The following is an 18,034-nucleotide window of genomic DNA, read 5'->3' on the forward strand; positions in this document are numbered from 1 at the left end:
ACAAGGTTGAGAGGGAAAACCAATTGTATAGTTGATTGAAGAACTTGAATTCCAATGTTCTCAGTAAGTGACAGAATCAAAATGATTGTGACCAGCTAAGAATAACAGGCCTAAACAAACAAAATGAAGTATAACCAGATCTAGTTAAACTTTCCTCTTTAGGTTGATCAAGGCAACTATCAGAAAGGCGCATCCCAAACTTCAGTGCTCATCACAATCCCCGAGGTATCTTGCTAGAAAGAAGCATCTGATTCAAAAGGTCTGGGGTGGGGGCTGGGCATGGTGGCTCACGCCTGTAATTCCAACACTTTGGGAAGCCGAAGCAGGAGGATTGCTTCATCTCAGGAGTTTAAGACCAGCCTGGGAAACATGGCGAAACCCCATCTCTACAAAAAACCCAAAAATTAGCTGGATGTGGCCAGGCGCAGTGACTCACGCCTGTAATCCTAGCACTTTGGGAGGCTGAGGTGGGAGGATTGCCTGAGCTCAGGAGTTCGAGACCAGCCTTAGAAACATGGTGAAACCCCATCTCTACTAAAATACAAAAAATTAGCTGGGCAAGGTGGTATGCGCCTGTAATCCCAGCTACTCAGGAGGCTGAGGCAGGAGAATCGCTTGAACCCAGGAGGCAGAGGTTGCAGTGAGCCGGGATTGCATCACTGCATTCCAGCCTGGACAACACAGCAAAACTCTGTCTCAAAAATAAATACATTTTAAAAAAATAAAAATAAATTAGCAGGATGTGGTGGTGCATACCTGTGGTCCCAGCTACTCGGGAGGCTGAGACAAGGAGATCACTTGAGGTCAGGAGTTCGAGACCAGCCTGGGCAACATGGTGAATATATATATACACAAAAATTAGCCGGGTATGGTGGCACACACTGGTAGTCCCAGCTACTCCAGAGGCTGAGGTAGGAGAATCACCTGAACCTGGGAGGCAGAGGTTCAGATTGAGCTGAGATTGCACTATTGCACTCCAGCCTGGGTGACAGAGCAAGACCCCATCTCAAAAACAAAACAAAATAAAGTCAGGGGCGGGGCTTGAATCCTGCATTTCTTGCAAGTTCCCAGGTGATACCAATGCTGCTGGTCCATGGGCCACACTGAATAGTGAGAGTGAAAAGCACTAGGATGATTAATCAGTCTTACTTTGTACCTACAGAATTATGGAATTCTAAGTAGTTAATGGGCACTGTCTTTCCTACTCCTGAAGCCCCACCTGCTGTGCTGCATTTACCGTGAAGAGCCATATTTGAACGTGGCCTTTATGATATTAGAATACAACCAAGACAACAAAAAAATACTGAGAAATCTAGAATCTCCGCTGTGAGAACCGAAAGAGCTGGGGTCCATCAGCCTGCAGAAGGGAATAATAAGTGCAGGAAAGAAAACAGGTAGCTTTCCTTAGATTTTTAAAATACTGTCAAGTGAGAGAGAGTAGCCCTAAGCATTTAAAGAAAATCTCAGTGTAGCGTGTAGGGATCAAGAGTCCAGGCTCTGGGGTTGGACAGATCACCTTCAAATCTCAACAGCACTGCTTTCTCTGTGACTTCCAGTAAATTACCTAGTCTCTTGACATACCAGTGTCCTTATCATATAACAAAAATATTAATAGCAGTAGCCATCTGTATTAGTTAATTCAGCTATGCTAACTGCCATCACAGAAATATTGTGTTAGTGGCTCACACATCAGAGGCTTCTCGTCTGTGTGTAGTCCAAAATGTGCATTCTGGATTAGCAGGTAGCTTTGCACTAAACAAAGATTCAGTGACACAAGGCTCCTTCCATCTGGTGGCTCTGCCATTTTCATCTCCAACCTTCCAAGGTCACCATGAAAGGGAAAGAGCATGAAAGATCATGCATGGAGGCCGGGAGCAGTGGCTCGTGCCTGTAATCCCAGCACTTTGGGAGGCTGAGGGGGTAAGATCACTTGAGCTTAGAGTTCGAGGCCAGCCTGGGAAACATAGTGAAACCTCGTCTCTACTAAAAATACAAAAATTCGCTGGACATGGTGCTATGTGCCTGTGATCTCAGTGACTCGGGAGCCTGAGGTGGGAGAATAACTTGAGCCTGGGAAGTCAAGGCTGCAGTGAGCCAAGATCGTGTCACTGCATTCCAGACTAAGTGAGAGGGCAAGACCCTGTCTCAAATAAATAAATAAAAAGTTCATGCATGGCAGGTTTTCATGAGCCATATCTGAAAGTGTCATACATCCCTTCTGCCTACATGTCATTGGCTGGACCTCAGGCACCAGGCCACATTTAACTATGATGAGGCTTAAAAATGTGGTCTAGCTGTACAGCCAGGGGAAAACGAGTTCAGTAAACAGCTAGCTCCTCTCTGCCACTCTCTATCACAAGACTGTTGTGAGGATTAAGTTAGATAATGCAGGTAAGATGCTTAGTTTGACATGGTATCTGATACATAGGGGTCAGCAAGTTGCTACCGGTATGTGCTTTTGGAGGAAAAAAGGTAAGTCCCAAATATTAAATTATAGGAAGGCAGATTTCAAAATCAAACCAAGACAGAACATAAAGTATAACAGTACAGTTCAATTGTGAATTCTAGGATACGGTAGAACTATTCTAGTAGAAAGTTTGTTTCAGGGATACTGAAGGGAATTCCTTTAGTAGATGAAACACTGAACTGGGTAACCTTTAGATATGCTCAGGAATATCAAGAACCTTGGGATTCACATATGTAGCTTGATTCTAAGGGGATTTATGTTTAAATGTGGTAGAGTAGACCACATCAGCATTGTCATTCTTTGTAACCTAGTCTGCATCTTAATAATCAATATCACTCAGTAACCCTGAAACAGACTTAAGCAGATAGAGGTTACAAAATCCTATCTTTTGCTTGGTTTGAAATCTTTCTCTCCTTATCTCCACGCCTACCTCTGTATATTTCCAAAAGATGAATTAAAACGTAATCTTGGGAACCTCAGACCTGAGTCCTCCCTAGAGATAACTGAAGAGACTGGGTCATGAAAGAAATGTGAGTATCTAGTAGCTGATCGTTCCTATGTTAACATCTTAGGCCAAGCCTGCTGTTTTCAGATCTTTACAGACTGCATTAGATAGATTTTTCTGCAAGATTCTCCCTAGAGTATATGGAAACTTCTTCTAAGGGCCTTTTCCCCAAACCCCTGCCAACTATTGGTCTAGTTATTCAATACATTCATGCGTAGTAGACAGAGGATGGCTTTTTAAAATTACAGTAGGCAAAACACATATTCTTTTTAAAATGAGTTAAGATCCGTTTAATATTCTAGGCACAAAAGAAATCTGACAAAAATCTGCACTGCCTGTAAAGATCTTCAATTCACAATTTGCCACCAACTCCCAGTTCCAGAGGCTAATGCCCAATCGTGGCATCTGCGGTTAAGTCAATAAAGCTACTCTTGATATTTCTCTAATTTCCAAGTCTGCCTGGTGATGCATCTCTCCCCAGTCATTCTGAGTTTTGCTCCCTCCTTTCCTTCTCCAATAACACAGATCTCCACCTGAAAAGCAAGCCTGCCAGCGTTAGATCAATTAACTTGTTTGGTTTAGTGGTACCAGACCCCTAGCTGCTTTTGGAAGCAAACAGAGAACAGTTACTGACATTTTCCAAATATTAGCATATTCTCATTTTAGGAGAACTAGAGTCTCCTGAAGTTCTTGGAGACAGAACCTTGGTATATTTCTATTTAAAATGTTCTATTACTTGTTATCTGTTAGAATCAACACTTCCACATGAAATAAATTTATGATTTGCTCATAGTGTGGAGAGTTTCCTTAAGAACTGTTGGCCGGGCGCGGTGGCTCAAGCCTGTAATCCCAGCACTTTGGGAGGCCGAGACGGGTGTATCACAAGGTCAGGAGATCGAGACCATCCTGGCTAACACAGTGAAACCCCATCTCTACTAAAAAATACAAAAAACTAGCCAGGCGAGCTGGCGGGCGGGGCGCCTGTGGTCCCAGCTAATGAGGCGGAGAATGGCATGAACCCGGGAGGCGGAGCTTGCAGTGAGCTGAGATCAGGCCACTGCACTCCAGCCTGGGCGACAGAGCGAGACTCCGTCTCAAAAAAAACAAACAAACAAAAAAAAAAAGAACTGTTAACATGTAAATAGCGTGAAAATCTCAAGTCTTCTGAATACATTCACTTGACTATATGGTACTTCTCTGAACACCAGGACGACACTGTCTTAACCACACCAAAGGCATTTCTCAGGACAGTCACCTACTAGGAACTTCCCGACCTTGCCTGAAGTGGAAGAGAAGTGAAAAAAGGTGAAAACCAGTCTCTGGACAGACCTCAAGATTCTATGTTTCCAGTGTAAAGAGACACAAAATCAACCCCTACACATCTTAGCCATAAGATTTTCGCTATTATTAAAGCCAGGGATAGAAAGTAGAAGAGCTATCAGGACTATAAAGTCACAAGGCATATGCTCCTGTGGTGGGTTGAACAGTAACCTCCCAAAATTCACACTGACCTGGAACTTCAAAGGGGACCTTATTTGGAAACAGGGTCTTTGCAGATGTAACTAGTTAAAGGTGAAGATGAGATTATACACTTGTGTGTAGTCCAAGTGAGGGCCCTCAGGGAGGAGGGCCCTCCAACTGGTGTTCTTGTAAGAGGAGGAGAGGACACAGAAAGACAGAGAGAAGACCATGTGAAGACAGATGCAGACACTGGCATTTTGTTCCCACAGGCAGCAGCTTCCAGAGGCTGGAAGAGGCAAGGAAAGATTCTCCCCTAGAGCCTTTAGAGTGAGGGCGGCCCTGCTGACCTTGGATTTGGGCTTCTAGCCTCCAGAACTGTGAGAATAAATTTCTGTTGCCTTAAGTCACCCAGTTTGTGTCATTTGTTACAGCAGCCCTAGAAAACGGATGCAGCCAATATAGGTCAATGGCAATGCTTGTGTTATTTTTTAATTGGGGTCTGGCCCAGCAGTACACACACACTTTTCGATAATGGCAGAAAGCACAGAAGACACAAAGCACTATTTGTTCAATTTTCTTCCTTCCCTTAGCATTAAAGGCAACCACTATCACTTTCATAAGAATTAAGATTGCTAAGAAGTACCCAGTGAGATTAAACTACCAAGAATCGAAAGTGTAAAGGACCCGTGGAGATCCCTAGCACAACTTCCCACTTGTATTTAGGGAATTGGAGGCCTCAGCCATATGATGTTGTCAAGAAGCCAACCATCAAGTCCTGACCTTTCCTTCATTCTCAGGCAAAGCCTCCATTAATATCACAAATAGGAAAAGTTATCAGTCCTATAGCCTAAACCTGAAAAGTTACATTTCTATACTAGCTTTGAATCTAAATAATTTGCATAGAGTTATGGCATTTTTTCTTCCACAATACCTTAACATGTAGAGAACCGTGCAAGCAATGACAAGACGAAATGGGTACTTTCATTTCACCCGTAACAACAGCAAATTGAAATCACCTTCAACAAATCCATATGCTATTTGAGGAAATGAGAAACATGGCCTCAACATCACTTTAAGGGACAGAATGCAAAAGCGATGCTTCATTCTCCTACGTGTTTTTCTTCTCATTTCCCCCAGCATTTCCAAAAGTACATGAGTAAGACACAACGCTGGCTCAACAATGTGATCTAAAACATCTACAGAGTTAGCACAGGAAAAAGGGCTAGAAAGAAATGCATCAAAATATTAACAGTGCTACATGTGTTTTCATTTTCCTTATATTTTTATTTTCCACATTTTCTGCAATGAGAATATATCACTCTTATAATCAAGGGGAAGTCTTTGAGGAAGATGAAAGGTTTTCAGGCAACCCTTTAACTCCTTTTCTAAAATTTCTTTGAAACTGTGAACAATTTACCTAGACAACAAAGGTGGGGGACTCTACCGTATCTTCTTTTGTACCGTCTGAATGTGGACAGTGTATATATATGTATTAATTGTCCCCATCTTACATTTCCAGAATTTGCCTTTTCTCCCCTACATGACCGTCATAACTAGTCAAAGTAAATATTTTCTTTACTAAACATATTTTCTCGTTTTGGGCCTCTCAATCTTTTGCCTTAGAAGGCCCTAGAATATAAGACTTAAGAGTATTTTGGGTATCAGGCATCCCATCAGGGATCACTCCCAGGAATCTCAGATTTAGATCACCCCTATTCTGATCTAGTCATTAATTTTTAATCAGAAATATAAATCTTACAGAAAAGAGGTTGGAGCAATCCTAAATTCAGGTTGGTTTCCAGGATACCAGTGGTTTGTGGTGGGAGGATGCTGTCAGAGAAACTTTATAATTACAACTGGAACACTCAATCCTTCCCTTAAATGACTTTTTGTCTTTCCCTCTCCCCACCTCCTCATCTTAGGAAATCTCTACTCCCCTTATGTTGCATGCCTCTTTGGTAAAGAAACACTGTGATTTACAAAATAGTAAGAAAACTTGTGACTAAACCCCTTGAGGAAACAGTCATGTGTTGTTTTCCCAAAGACTACAGCAAGATTCTACCAAGACTCCTGACCTGGAACACAGTATAAATTGAATGAAGAATAACAGGGTTTTGAAAATGGCAAAGGGGCCGGGCGCGGTGGCTCAAGCCTGTAATCCCAGCACTTTGGGAGGCCGAGATGGGCGGATCACGAGGTCAGGAGATCGAGACCATCCTGGCTAACACGGTGAAACCCCGTCTCTACTAAAAATACAAAAAATTAGCCGGGCGAGGTGGCGGGCGCCTGTAGTCCCAGCTACACGGGAGGCTGAGGCAGGAGAATGGCGTAAACCCGGGAGGCGGAGCTTGCAGTGAGCTGAGATCCGGCCACTGCACTCCAGCCCGGGCGACAGAGCGAGACTCCGTCTCAACAAAAAAAAAAAAAAAAAAAAAAAGAAAATGGCAAAGGACAGATCAGTATGCTGTCATATGCAAATAAAGGAGGAATATACAACTATGGGCTTATATATATTGACTATGCTGGAAAGATATGTTGAAATTGGCAAAAGTGGGTGAATCTAGGGAGGGAAGCAGGGGACCTGGGAAGGTCTGAGTAAGATAGTTATTTTGCTATGCTTTTTTATACTGTTTGAATATTCACCATGTATCTATAGTGTTTTCAAGTAATGACATGGCTTCTTCACTGCTTCCAATTCCACAGGAAACTTACTAGGCAAAGCCACAGACATAAGAATTATTCTGACAAATGGCTCCACTGTATTATCGTACCTTTCTCCTCCTAGCCTCCCCATTACCCAATCCCCAGTGCAATATATAACAATCTCACATGATCTTAGACACTGTCTATAAATAAGACACTAAGGTGCATGCATTCAGTCAGTGACTTTCATCAATATAATATGGTACTGGAGGCCAGGCATGGTGGCTCACATCTATAATCCCAGCACTTTGGGAGGCCAAGGCGGGAGGATCACCTGAGGTCAGGAGTTCGAGACCAGCCTGGCCAACATGGAGAAACCCCATCTCTGCTAAAAATACAAAAATTAGCTGGGTATGGTGGCACGTGCCTGTAAACCCAGCTACTCAGGAGGCTAAGGCAGGAGAATTGCTTGAACTTGGGAGGCGGAGGTTGCAGTGAGCCAAGATGGTGCCACTGAACTCCAGCCTGGGCAACAGAGTGAGACTCTGTCTCAAAAAAAAAAAAAAGGTACTACAGGCCGACAGGAAGTTGAACTATGCCATTCAAAAATCTATAAAACAATAATAACCAACATACATGGCCATGTGCCACATAATTATAATACTGTATTTTTATAGTACCTTGTCTATGTTTAGGTATGTTTAGAAACACAAATAGTTACCATTGTGTTACAATTGCTGTATTCAGTACAGTAACAGGCTGTACAGGTTTGTAACCTATGAGAAACAGGCTACACCATATAGCCTAGGTGTGTAGTAGGCTACACCATTTAGGTTAAGTATAATCTATGATATTTGCACGACAAAATTGCCTGATGCATTTCTTAGAACATATCCCCATCGTCTCTGTCATTAAGTGATGCAGGACTGTATACTGTTCACTATATGTTCTAGCACTGTTCACACATAAAGCACTTAGAACAGTGCTTTACATATGACAATGTAATAAAGTCCCCCAACCACCTCACAGGTGGTCCCTATTATATACACGCAAGAAAACAAAGGCACAGAAAAGTTGAATAATTTGCCAAGGTCACACACTGGAAAGAGGCAGAACTAAGATGGGAAGCCAGGGTATGCTCTCGCCCATAGCAATACTGCTTCACCACCATCCATGGTAAAAGAACTTGGAGAGATGGCAACCTAACATTATTTTAAGAGTTGCCATTAAAATTGCTCTCACTGTGGTTTACCAACAAAGCCAAAAGTCTTTAAATGTGTTCCTCAGGAATATTTTCTTCCTACAAATATTCAGTGTGGCAAGGTCTACATAGCCTGTGATGCTCCTACTTTATATATCTGTAGTACTTTCTGTATCTATATACCGTGTATAGTAATGTACTCTATTACTTTATATTTCTATATCTCACCGAATCAGCCAGTGTTCAGCTATATGATGATCAACGCTTTCGGTTTCTTGTTTGGTACAGCACAGTCTCTCAATTGTTTACCAGAAGAAAAATAACAAAAATATCTACTGAAGACCAACTTCCAACTGGTGAAACAACTTCGGCAAAAAAGCAAATGCACCAATGTGATACAGCTGAAATGCATATGAAAATATTAAGCAGTATTAAAAAGTCAGAAAAGATGCTGATATCAGCTATAAATCATGTCCACATGTAAAAAAAAAAATAGTTCAGAGAGGCATATGAAAGTGTTTAAAAAGACAGAAATGTTAAAAACAAAATAAAAACTGACGACTAGGTCATGTGTAAACATGTGACACATTATAGTTTTATCTCTGCACAATCACTGAGTCTTGTTGAGGAAAAAGTTTTATAAACAGTTGGTTGACAGTACAACTAGGCAAAGAGATAAAGTCCAAACTAATCAACTTGAGAACTTGGTTCCGTATTTTTCTAAAGAATATGCCTTAACACGGCTTGTGTTCTCTGTTTTAACCATGACTAGTATAACTATTCTTAATTCTAAATAAAATTTTTCCATAATTCTTACAAAATTTACCTCAGATGCAGGTCTTAAGAAATATTAAAGTTTACTTTTTTATTGTGAATCAAAAATGTTCAGCAGGAGACCATTTAAAAGATCGTTCAGTCTTATTAAAAGTAAATGCGGGCTGGGCACAGTGGCTCACACCTGTAATCCCAGCACTTTGGGAGGCAAAGGCGGGTGGATCACTTGGGGTCAGGAGTTCAAGACCAGCCTGACCAATGCAGTGAAACCCCGCCTATGCTAAAAATACAAAATTAGACAGATGTGGTGGCACAACCCTGTAATTCCAGCTACTTGGGAGGCTGAGGTGGGAGGACCGCCTGAGCCCAAGAATTCAAGGTTACAGTGAGCCATCATTACACAACTGCACTCCAGCCTCAGGTGACAGAGTAAGACCCTGGGTCTAAAATATAGAAACAAATAAAAGTAAATATATGAAATGGGTAGTTTTTTAATGTAAAATACACCTCAGTAGAGTTGCTTTAAAAAAGTAAACAGATGGAGAATTTCTGGTACTTTTTAGCTGTTCATCACCCAAGACAAATACATGTATATGTGTATATAAACACACACACACACACACTTTTGAGATGGAGTCTCACTCTGTCACCCAGGCTGGAATGCAATGGCATGATCTCAGCTCACTGCAACCTCTCCCTCCTGGGTTCAAATGATTCTCCTGCCTCAGCCTCCCCAGTAGATGGGATTACAGGCACCTAACACCCCATCTGGCTAATTTTTGTATTTTTAGTAGAGATGGGGTTTCACCACGTTGGCCAGGCTGGTCTTGAACTGCTGACCTCAAGTGATCCACCCACCTTGGCCTCCCAAAGTGCTGGGATTACAGGCGTGAGCCACCGTGCCAGGCCACATTTTGTTTTGAGATGGGATCTTGTTCTGTCACCCAGGCTGGCGTGCAGTGGTGTGATCATAGCTCACTGCAGCTTCAATCTCCTGGGCTCAAGCAATTCTCCTGCTTCGCCCTCCTGAGTTGCTGGGACTACAGGTGCACATAACCACACCCAGCTAATTCTTTCATTTTTTGTAGAGGTGGGTCTTGCTGTGTTGCCCAGGCTGTCTCAAACTTAGCCTCAAGCAATCCTCCCACCTCGGTCTCCCTAAGTGCTGGGGATTACAGGTGTGAGGCCCAGCTGCAAAATAAATATTGAAGGCAAAGGGTCATGAACTCCAATGCCTAAATGAATCAGGCAAGGGAAGGTAAACTTATGCCTGTGTATCTAAAGTAGACAGCTGCTGGTTAGCTCTGATGGATTGTTGCCACCAGGGTACAGCTAGGGATTCCCGATCTTCTAATTTCTCAAAAGAAATGGAAATATAGATTCTTATGAATTAAAACATTGGCAATACTGTCTGAGTCAAGGAGAATGCATTTGTAGATCAAATCTACTCCAAGGCCACCATTCTGCAAACTGCACAGAGGAATACCTTGGATGCACTTATTTGTTCTTTCTTAAGATATATTTCACAAGACAAAGTTTAAAAATGAATATTAAAAATAAATTTTGAAAAATACCTTAGTAAAAAACCCTGATGGGCAAGAAAAGCTTTTGTAATGAGTATGCTTAGCTTTCTTTGTGAATCAAATAGCCTGCAAATTTACAACGATGTCAAATAAAGTGATACAACAATTTGGATCTGAAGTGACTTTCTGGAACCAAAAATGCCCATACTCCAAAGTAACTCACAGTCCGAGCTAGGAAAAATTCACAGCCCAGCAATGTGAGCACATCGGGGGCTAACTACTAAGGACAATGGTTTTCAAAGTCAGTGACTAAGCAGTTATTCTTATAATAAAATAATTATTTTAATGAAGTATTTGAAATAATTTTAAACATCTGATCAGTAAGATTATACATAAATGAGTAGGCTGCACTTTACAAAAAATAAAGGTAAGCATTTAAATATACAAAAACAACTTTGGATAAAGATCTCTTCTTAAAGTACTCCTTTAACATTCACATAATTTATAGCATTTTACATAACTTGCTGAAACAAAAAAAAAAAGTGGCCAATTTAAAATTTACTATAGTGTAGAATGTGGCCATAACAGTCCCAATAGGAAGAACAGGATGAAGAATAACATACGTGAGGTGGTTTTTTTTCCTCTGAATTCTTATAAGTATAGCATTTCCCATTTCCGAAATACCTTCTTGGAGGATTCAATCATTTTTTTCTGTATGTGATTCTAACTACTGTGATTATTTTTCACCAGCTGTATTCCACACACATGGAATTTTCTTTTTTTTAAAGAGGGTTTGCTTTGTCCATCAGCTTCTTCCTCAGGTGAACACATATAACTTGCTTCTCATATTTAGAGCTCATATTCCGAAGAGTGAGATACTGACAGTACCTTTTAAGTACAGAATCCAACATAAAGTCCTATTGTTAAAAATTTCTCATCATCAGTTAGGATTTTTTAAATGTGCCAACACGCTTAAAACTTAGGATAACTAAAATACATTATGACAGAAGGAACTACAAAAACTATCCTTCTTGGGATTTAAAACAATACAAAACAAAAAATAACATTTTCCTTTCAAAATACTATAATTTGAAAACATCTGGTACATTCTCCTTTTTGGTTGTGCTGTGATTTTTTTTCCCGATCAACAAAACATGTACCAATTGTTTTGGAGTTCCGATTCTACCTCTTCCCCTCTTGGGCGTATGAAGCACATTTCCTGTTTTATGATATCATTTTCACATTCCCCTCATCAGTTTGAAAGCAATGCCTTAACGTTCCTTCTAATACTTTGCACCTTTTCCGTTTTTTCAACAAGATACATTGGTAGATTTAATTTTAAGGTTTTCCTGATAAGGACGTCCCCTCACTTGGTACCAGAAACGGCATATGGTGATATGAAGCAGAGAATTAGCAATCCCAGGCACAATCTATCCCCATTTGTCTCGTTTTGACAACATTGGAACTCAGCCGACCAAAGTCACCACAGGCCCTACTCTGTGGCCTGTCATGTACAGAAGGTGACTGTCATAGTTAGCTAAGCAACTTCTGATTCCTGCCCAGAAAACCTACCACTTTGGGACAGGTTCAATATAGAATGAAATAGTCATTCTTGTATTTTCTTACACCTCTTCCTTTCTCCTGCATCTCAATGCATGCTGTATTAGGGAAGGACACCTCACCTGCTACAATTCGGCAGATGAGGCAGGTAGTAACAAACAGGGCCTTAACTTGCTTTAATTTAATGCACAGATGGGCAGATGCCGAATTCTGTGCAAAGTGTATTTCATAACTGATTTTATGAAGAAGACAAAGATGAATTTGAGTCTGTAAGAGCCCCATGGGATGGACAGGTAAGAGTTAATATAGTTTCTAACTGTAAACAATGCTCTTTCAATGTTGGTGATTATTTTCCAGAAATTGAAATTTCAGGACAGTGCAACAATGCTCTTTGTGTCTTCTTTGGCAGTAAATAGCAAGGATCTGGATGGAGAGTGGAGTGGTCACTTCAGAAGGGCCAGGTATAGAGCTCGAGAATACTTCATCTCCCGTTCCTGTTCCATACAAAATATCAAGTCCCTGAGGCAGACTCTCGTGATTCTTGGACGATGCAATTGTTTGGTGGCTGTCAGGCTGGATGTCCCAGAAGCAAGAAGGTTGTCTTTTAAGCCCTAAAAATAATAAAAGGAAAAGCAATTTGAAATAAAAATCTTTCATAGAGGGAAAGCCTGTCAATTCTAGCATGTAAGAGCCCACTACCTCCTGGTCACTGGGTTAGGTACTGGAGATAATGGAATGATGGAGACCTAACCCTGTCCTCCAGCAGTCAGCCTCAAATGGCCACTAAACCTATCACCTGAGCTCATTCATTCCTTCCTTCTCACCTGCAGCATGGCAATAGCCTCTGAAGTGGTTTCTCCATTTCCAGGCTCTACTTGGCTCCATTCTTTCCAGCGCATTGCAGGCCAGCCTTTCCCTCTTTAAAGGCCTTACACAAATCTTTTGAGAGTAACAGATGTGTTTATCACTTCGATTGTGGTGATGATTTCATAGCTGTATGCATACATAAAAATCTATCAAATGTATACTTTAAATGTATGCAGTCTTGGCCGGGCGCGGTGGCTCAAACCTGTAATCCCAGCACTTTGGGAGGCCGAGACAGGCGGATCACGAGGTCAGGAGATCGAGACCATCGTGGCTAAAACGGTGAAACCCTGTCTCTACTAAAAAAAATACAAAAAACTAGCCGGGCGAGGTGGCGGACGCCTGTAGTCACAGCTACTCAGGAGGCTGAGGCAGGAGAATGGCGTGAACCCGGGAGGCGGAGCTTGCGGTGAGCTGAGATCCGGCCACTGTACTCCAGCCTGGGCGATAGAGCGAGACTCCGTCTCAAAAAAAAAAAAAAAATGTATGCAGTCTTTTGTATGTCAATAATAGAAAATAACAATGAAGGCCTTTCATTGTTCAGATCCCACAAGGCCATGGTTCCAAAATCTTCAATGGCTCCCCACTGCCCAGAGCAGCTTCTTGAGAACCACACTGAGCACTTTTCATATATTATCTCTTTTCTATTATACAAAATTGCAGCCAGTTTTAAATGAGCGCTGCCCCCATTTATCAAATGAGGAAACTGAGCTTAGACAGGTTAAGCAATCTGTTCAAGGTCACATAGCAAAGTTGAGCTGTGACTCAGTTTCTAATTTGATTTAAAGTAAATGCTCTGGTTGGGCACGGTAGCTCACGTCTGTAATCCCAGCACTTTGGGAGGTCGAGGTGGGCAGCTCACCTGAAGTCAGGAGTTCGAGACCAGCCTGGCCAACATGGTGAAACCCCGTCTCTACTAAAAATAAAAAAATTAGCCGGGTGTGGTGGCATGTGCCTGTAATCCCAGCTACTAGGGAGGCTGAGGCAGGAAAGTTGAACCTGGGAGGCGGAGGCTGCAGTGAGCTGAGATCGCGCTACTGCATTCCCGCCTGGACAACAGAGCAAGACTCTGTCTCAAAAAAATAAAAATAATAAAAATAAAAATAAAGTAAATGATCTTAACCACTGTGCTGTATCATCCACCATATCACATATAAACCCATCACCCTGGCTTCCTTCTCTCCAGCCTCACTTCCCATTGCTCCTTTACAAGGCATCTTAACTGCAGCCACAATAGACAGAGATTCGCAAAGAGGCCATTCTAGGCCAATCTACCCATCTTTTAAGACCCATTTCAAATGGGTCTACCTGTCCTTCATCCAAGGAAATCTCACCGTGGCAATGACCTTACATCGTATTACAGTAATTTGTATATGCTCCCACCACCACCACATACCCACTAGACCGTAAGCTTTCTGAGAACAAGGACTATGGTTTCTGTCTCCTCTAGGGCTTAGCAGAGTTCACAGAGCAACACATATCAAACAAAATATCCACAATATTTTCTAAATTGAATGTACCGGTTTAAAACAGAACAAGAATTCTAAATGTCATTTTAAAATGATGAAAACACAACACTCCTGTAATTAAGACAGTTTTCCGAATGTGTTTACCAATATGAATTACCAGTACGTCTATATGCTATTACTTTTAATTGGAAGAAAAGAAAAACATAGAACTCTCAAAGGGTAATTTTGTACAAATGAAATCCTTTGATTCTTTTTACCTTTGTTTCAAAAAACATCTCAATAAGACTGGCAAATGTCTTTTATCCACCCAAAAGACATACATAGGCCGGGCGCGGTGGCTCAAGCCTGTAATCCCAGCACTTTGGGAGGCCGAGACGGGTGGATCACAAGGTCAGGAGATCGAGACCATCCTGGCTAACACGGTGAAACCCCGTCTCTACTAAAAATACAAAAAAACTAGCCGGGCGAGGTAGCGGGCGCCTGTAGTCCCAGCTACTCGGGAGGCTGAGGCAGGAGAATGGCATAAACCTGGGAGACAGAGCTTGCAGTGAGCTGAGATCCGGCCACTGTACTCCAGCCTGGGTGACAGAGCGAGACTCCGTCTCAAAAAAAAAAAAAAAAAAAAAGACATACATAAGAAAAGATATTTACCTAACATAGGAAGAAAATCTGGTTCTGTTACTGTCCTTTTATAACCATTAAATTTTAATTACTCCTTCCACCTTTTTGGGTTTCTTGTTTTGTTTTGATGGAGAGGAAGGAAATCCCTTAAGGTCTCCAAAACACCATGGTCAAAATCAGTCAAACTTAATTCCATGCATGTTCACAGCATGACTTAGGGGTACTTTATCTGATGGACAAATAAAACTTGTTTAAGAGATACTACCCAGTTTTTGAGGGACATGATATCGCAGTCATATTTTTATACTCATTAAGTTAAACTTGTTATAAGTATCCATGGAAAAAATTCTGGAAAGTCCACATTCTAAAAGAGGAAAAAAAGATCGGTCTCAGCTGCACAATTGTTTGGCTACTTATCCCGGAGCCCATCCATAGCATACAGCCAGTCTCTCGCTACTTCTGCAGGGTTCTTGGTAATGAATGCAATTTGTACAAGTGTAAGCCTCCGGAACTTCAGCTAAGCCTGGCAGTGAAGCACTAGCGTGTCACTCTGCTAGCACCAACACTCAGAGATGGTGTAACTCAGATGTAATTTTAACTACTGTAAATTATTACCATCAAAATATCTTCATAAGATTTTTGCAGAATGGCACCAAAAGTTCAGTTTTGTTTAGAAAATTGAATAAAAAGTACATATTAGGAAGAAAGTTACTAAAACACATAATTGGCAGTGAGTGGCAGTTTTGTTGTTTACAGGAGCAACCCGTTTAAAACTACAATATATTTAGGCCAAGGCAAGCAAATCACTTGAGGTCAAGAGTTCAAGACCAGCCTGGCTAACATGGTGAAACCCCATCTCTACCAAAAAAATTAAAAAATGAGCCGGGCGTGGTGGTGTGTGTCTGTAAGCTCACTTACTCGGGAGGCTGAGGTGGAAGAACTGCTTGAACCCAGGAGGCAGAGGGTGAAGTGAGCCAAGATCATGCCACTGCACTACAGCCTGGATGACAGAGTGAGACTCTGTCTCAAAAAAACAAAAAACTTCAATACATTTAACTAGAGGCAATTTCTTTAGCCATAAGTTAGATATATTACACTAAAACTGTATCTATATGTTTATAAATCTTCTAAGAGTTTACCTAAAATCAGTACTTTGGTGTTTTATATGAAATTGTAAAATAACTGGCTAGACAGACACAATGTCTCGGCAATTCCACATCTATGTAAATACCCAGAAATATGCCATGGGTTCATCAAAAGATATTGTATAAGGATGACAACTATCCACAAGAGCCCTAAGCTCTTGGAAACAATCCAAGTGAGTACATTAAGAGTACAATAAATTGTGGAATAATCATACCATGGAATGATACACAGCAATAATGACTGGGTAACATGAAAAAGTATCACAAAAATGTTCAATGAAACGAACCAGACACAAAGGAATTCATACTGTATGATTCAATTTCTACCAAGTCCCCAAACAGACAAAGCTAAAAAAAAGTCAGGAGAGTGAGTTCTCATGGGGGAGATGAGAAGTGATTAGAAGAGTGAGGTTGTCTGGAGTTCTGATGATGTTTCCTTCTTGATCTAACTACTGCCTACATGAATGTGTTCATGCTGTGAAAATTGTGGTGAGCTTATGACTTGTGTACTTTTTATATTGATGCTATATTTCAATAAAAAATTAAATCGCTACCCCAAAAACCCTGCCTCAGGAAGAAATTAACATGGAAGCAAAGAGAGGGGGGAAAGGAAAGACAATAAGGCAAAATTGTCAAACAGAAAAAAAAAATAAAGAGACCTAATCATCTGAGTAAGGAACAAAGGGGTCACAGTTCATGTTTGTCATGTGACAAGCCTGAAGGATTCAGGGGAAAGAGCCATATTACAGCTGCCAGCACAGAGTTGAAAAGAAGGTCATTCCAACAGGATGCAGCAGAGGGCCTGAGGCAATGTTATAAATGAAAAAAACCCCAAGGGATTTTCAGTAACCCAACAGAAATGTCTTTCATGATTCACAACTTTACAAAGGTGATAGCATTCTCTTTCCCCAAATAGCAGCTAACTAGAAAGTCAATCTTTCTTGAATCTGAATACAAAATATGTAGCATTTTTATTCCTGAGCTTATGATTTGGCGAAGTCCGCAATTGTAACTTGTCAATCACAATGACCTGGCCAAAATAACCATCTACTCTCAATTATCCACAGTTAAGAGGGTAGAGAGTACACAGATAACTTACAGCCATAAAAACCAAACCTACTTTTTCACCATCAGTTTTAATTTTCCTCTGCCTCACCAAGTCCTTTCCCCAGAGTTGACTAGGACTGATTTCTGGTCACATTAGAAATCACAAAGAATAGTAACGTGATTAAGGGCCCAGAGTTTTTAAGAAGGAAAAAAAAAAAAGGGCTGTTTATTCTTCTCACTGTTAGCATACTGTTCATTTTGGAAATAGAAGGTTTTCCCATGTAACTTTCTACATGAGGATATTCCTTAATCTGGATTCTTCTCCTGGATGAAAATGAAAGATGAAACAAACAATTCATTTCCCAGGTGCACAACAGATGTCCTAGGAAGCCGACTCAAACCTAAATGTTAACATCTTCTAAAATTGCCAGATAATTGTTACCCATTAATGTTACCCAGCCCACTAACAACTTATCTCACCTAATTTGTTTTGTTATACCACTAAACTAAGTTTCTTGTTTTTATAATGAAACTTTTGAGGAACTCCATTGCTCTAACAAGAAAAAATGCAAAATCATCAGTTACCAATTTTAGATAAGTAGCACCATTTTAATAATGATATTAAATAACTAAAAATAACTAGTAATCCAATTTTTATCCCTTCAACTTAATACAGCAGGTGTTGTGAAATATAACCTTTAAAGGGTTTTCTACTTCTTTTTCCATATTTCCTTAAATTAGATGACTGCTCTAC

At 40.9% G+C, this 18,034-nt stretch overlaps 1 protein-coding gene across 1 annotated transcript in view; it reads right to left on the reverse strand.

Moving 5' to 3' along the window:
* Positions 1-10,894: 10,894 nt before the first annotated feature.
* Positions 10,895-18,034, reverse strand: part of TAF4B (TATA-box binding protein associated factor 4b) — a 167,431-nt gene continuing 160,291 nt past the window's right edge. The window contains exon 15 of the mRNA XM_050767138.1: positions 10,895-12,745. Coding sequence (XP_050623095.1) covers positions 12,578-12,745 — 168 coding nt within the window. The 3' untranslated portion in view covers positions 10,895-12,577. The remainder of the gene's footprint in view (positions 12,746-18,034) is intronic.

Source organism: Macaca thibetana, chromosome 18 (genome assembly GCF_024542745.1).
Source record: "Macaca thibetana thibetana isolate TM-01 chromosome 18, ASM2454274v1, whole genome shotgun sequence".
Lineage (NCBI taxonomy): Eukaryota > Metazoa > Chordata > Mammalia > Primates > Cercopithecidae > Macaca > Macaca thibetana.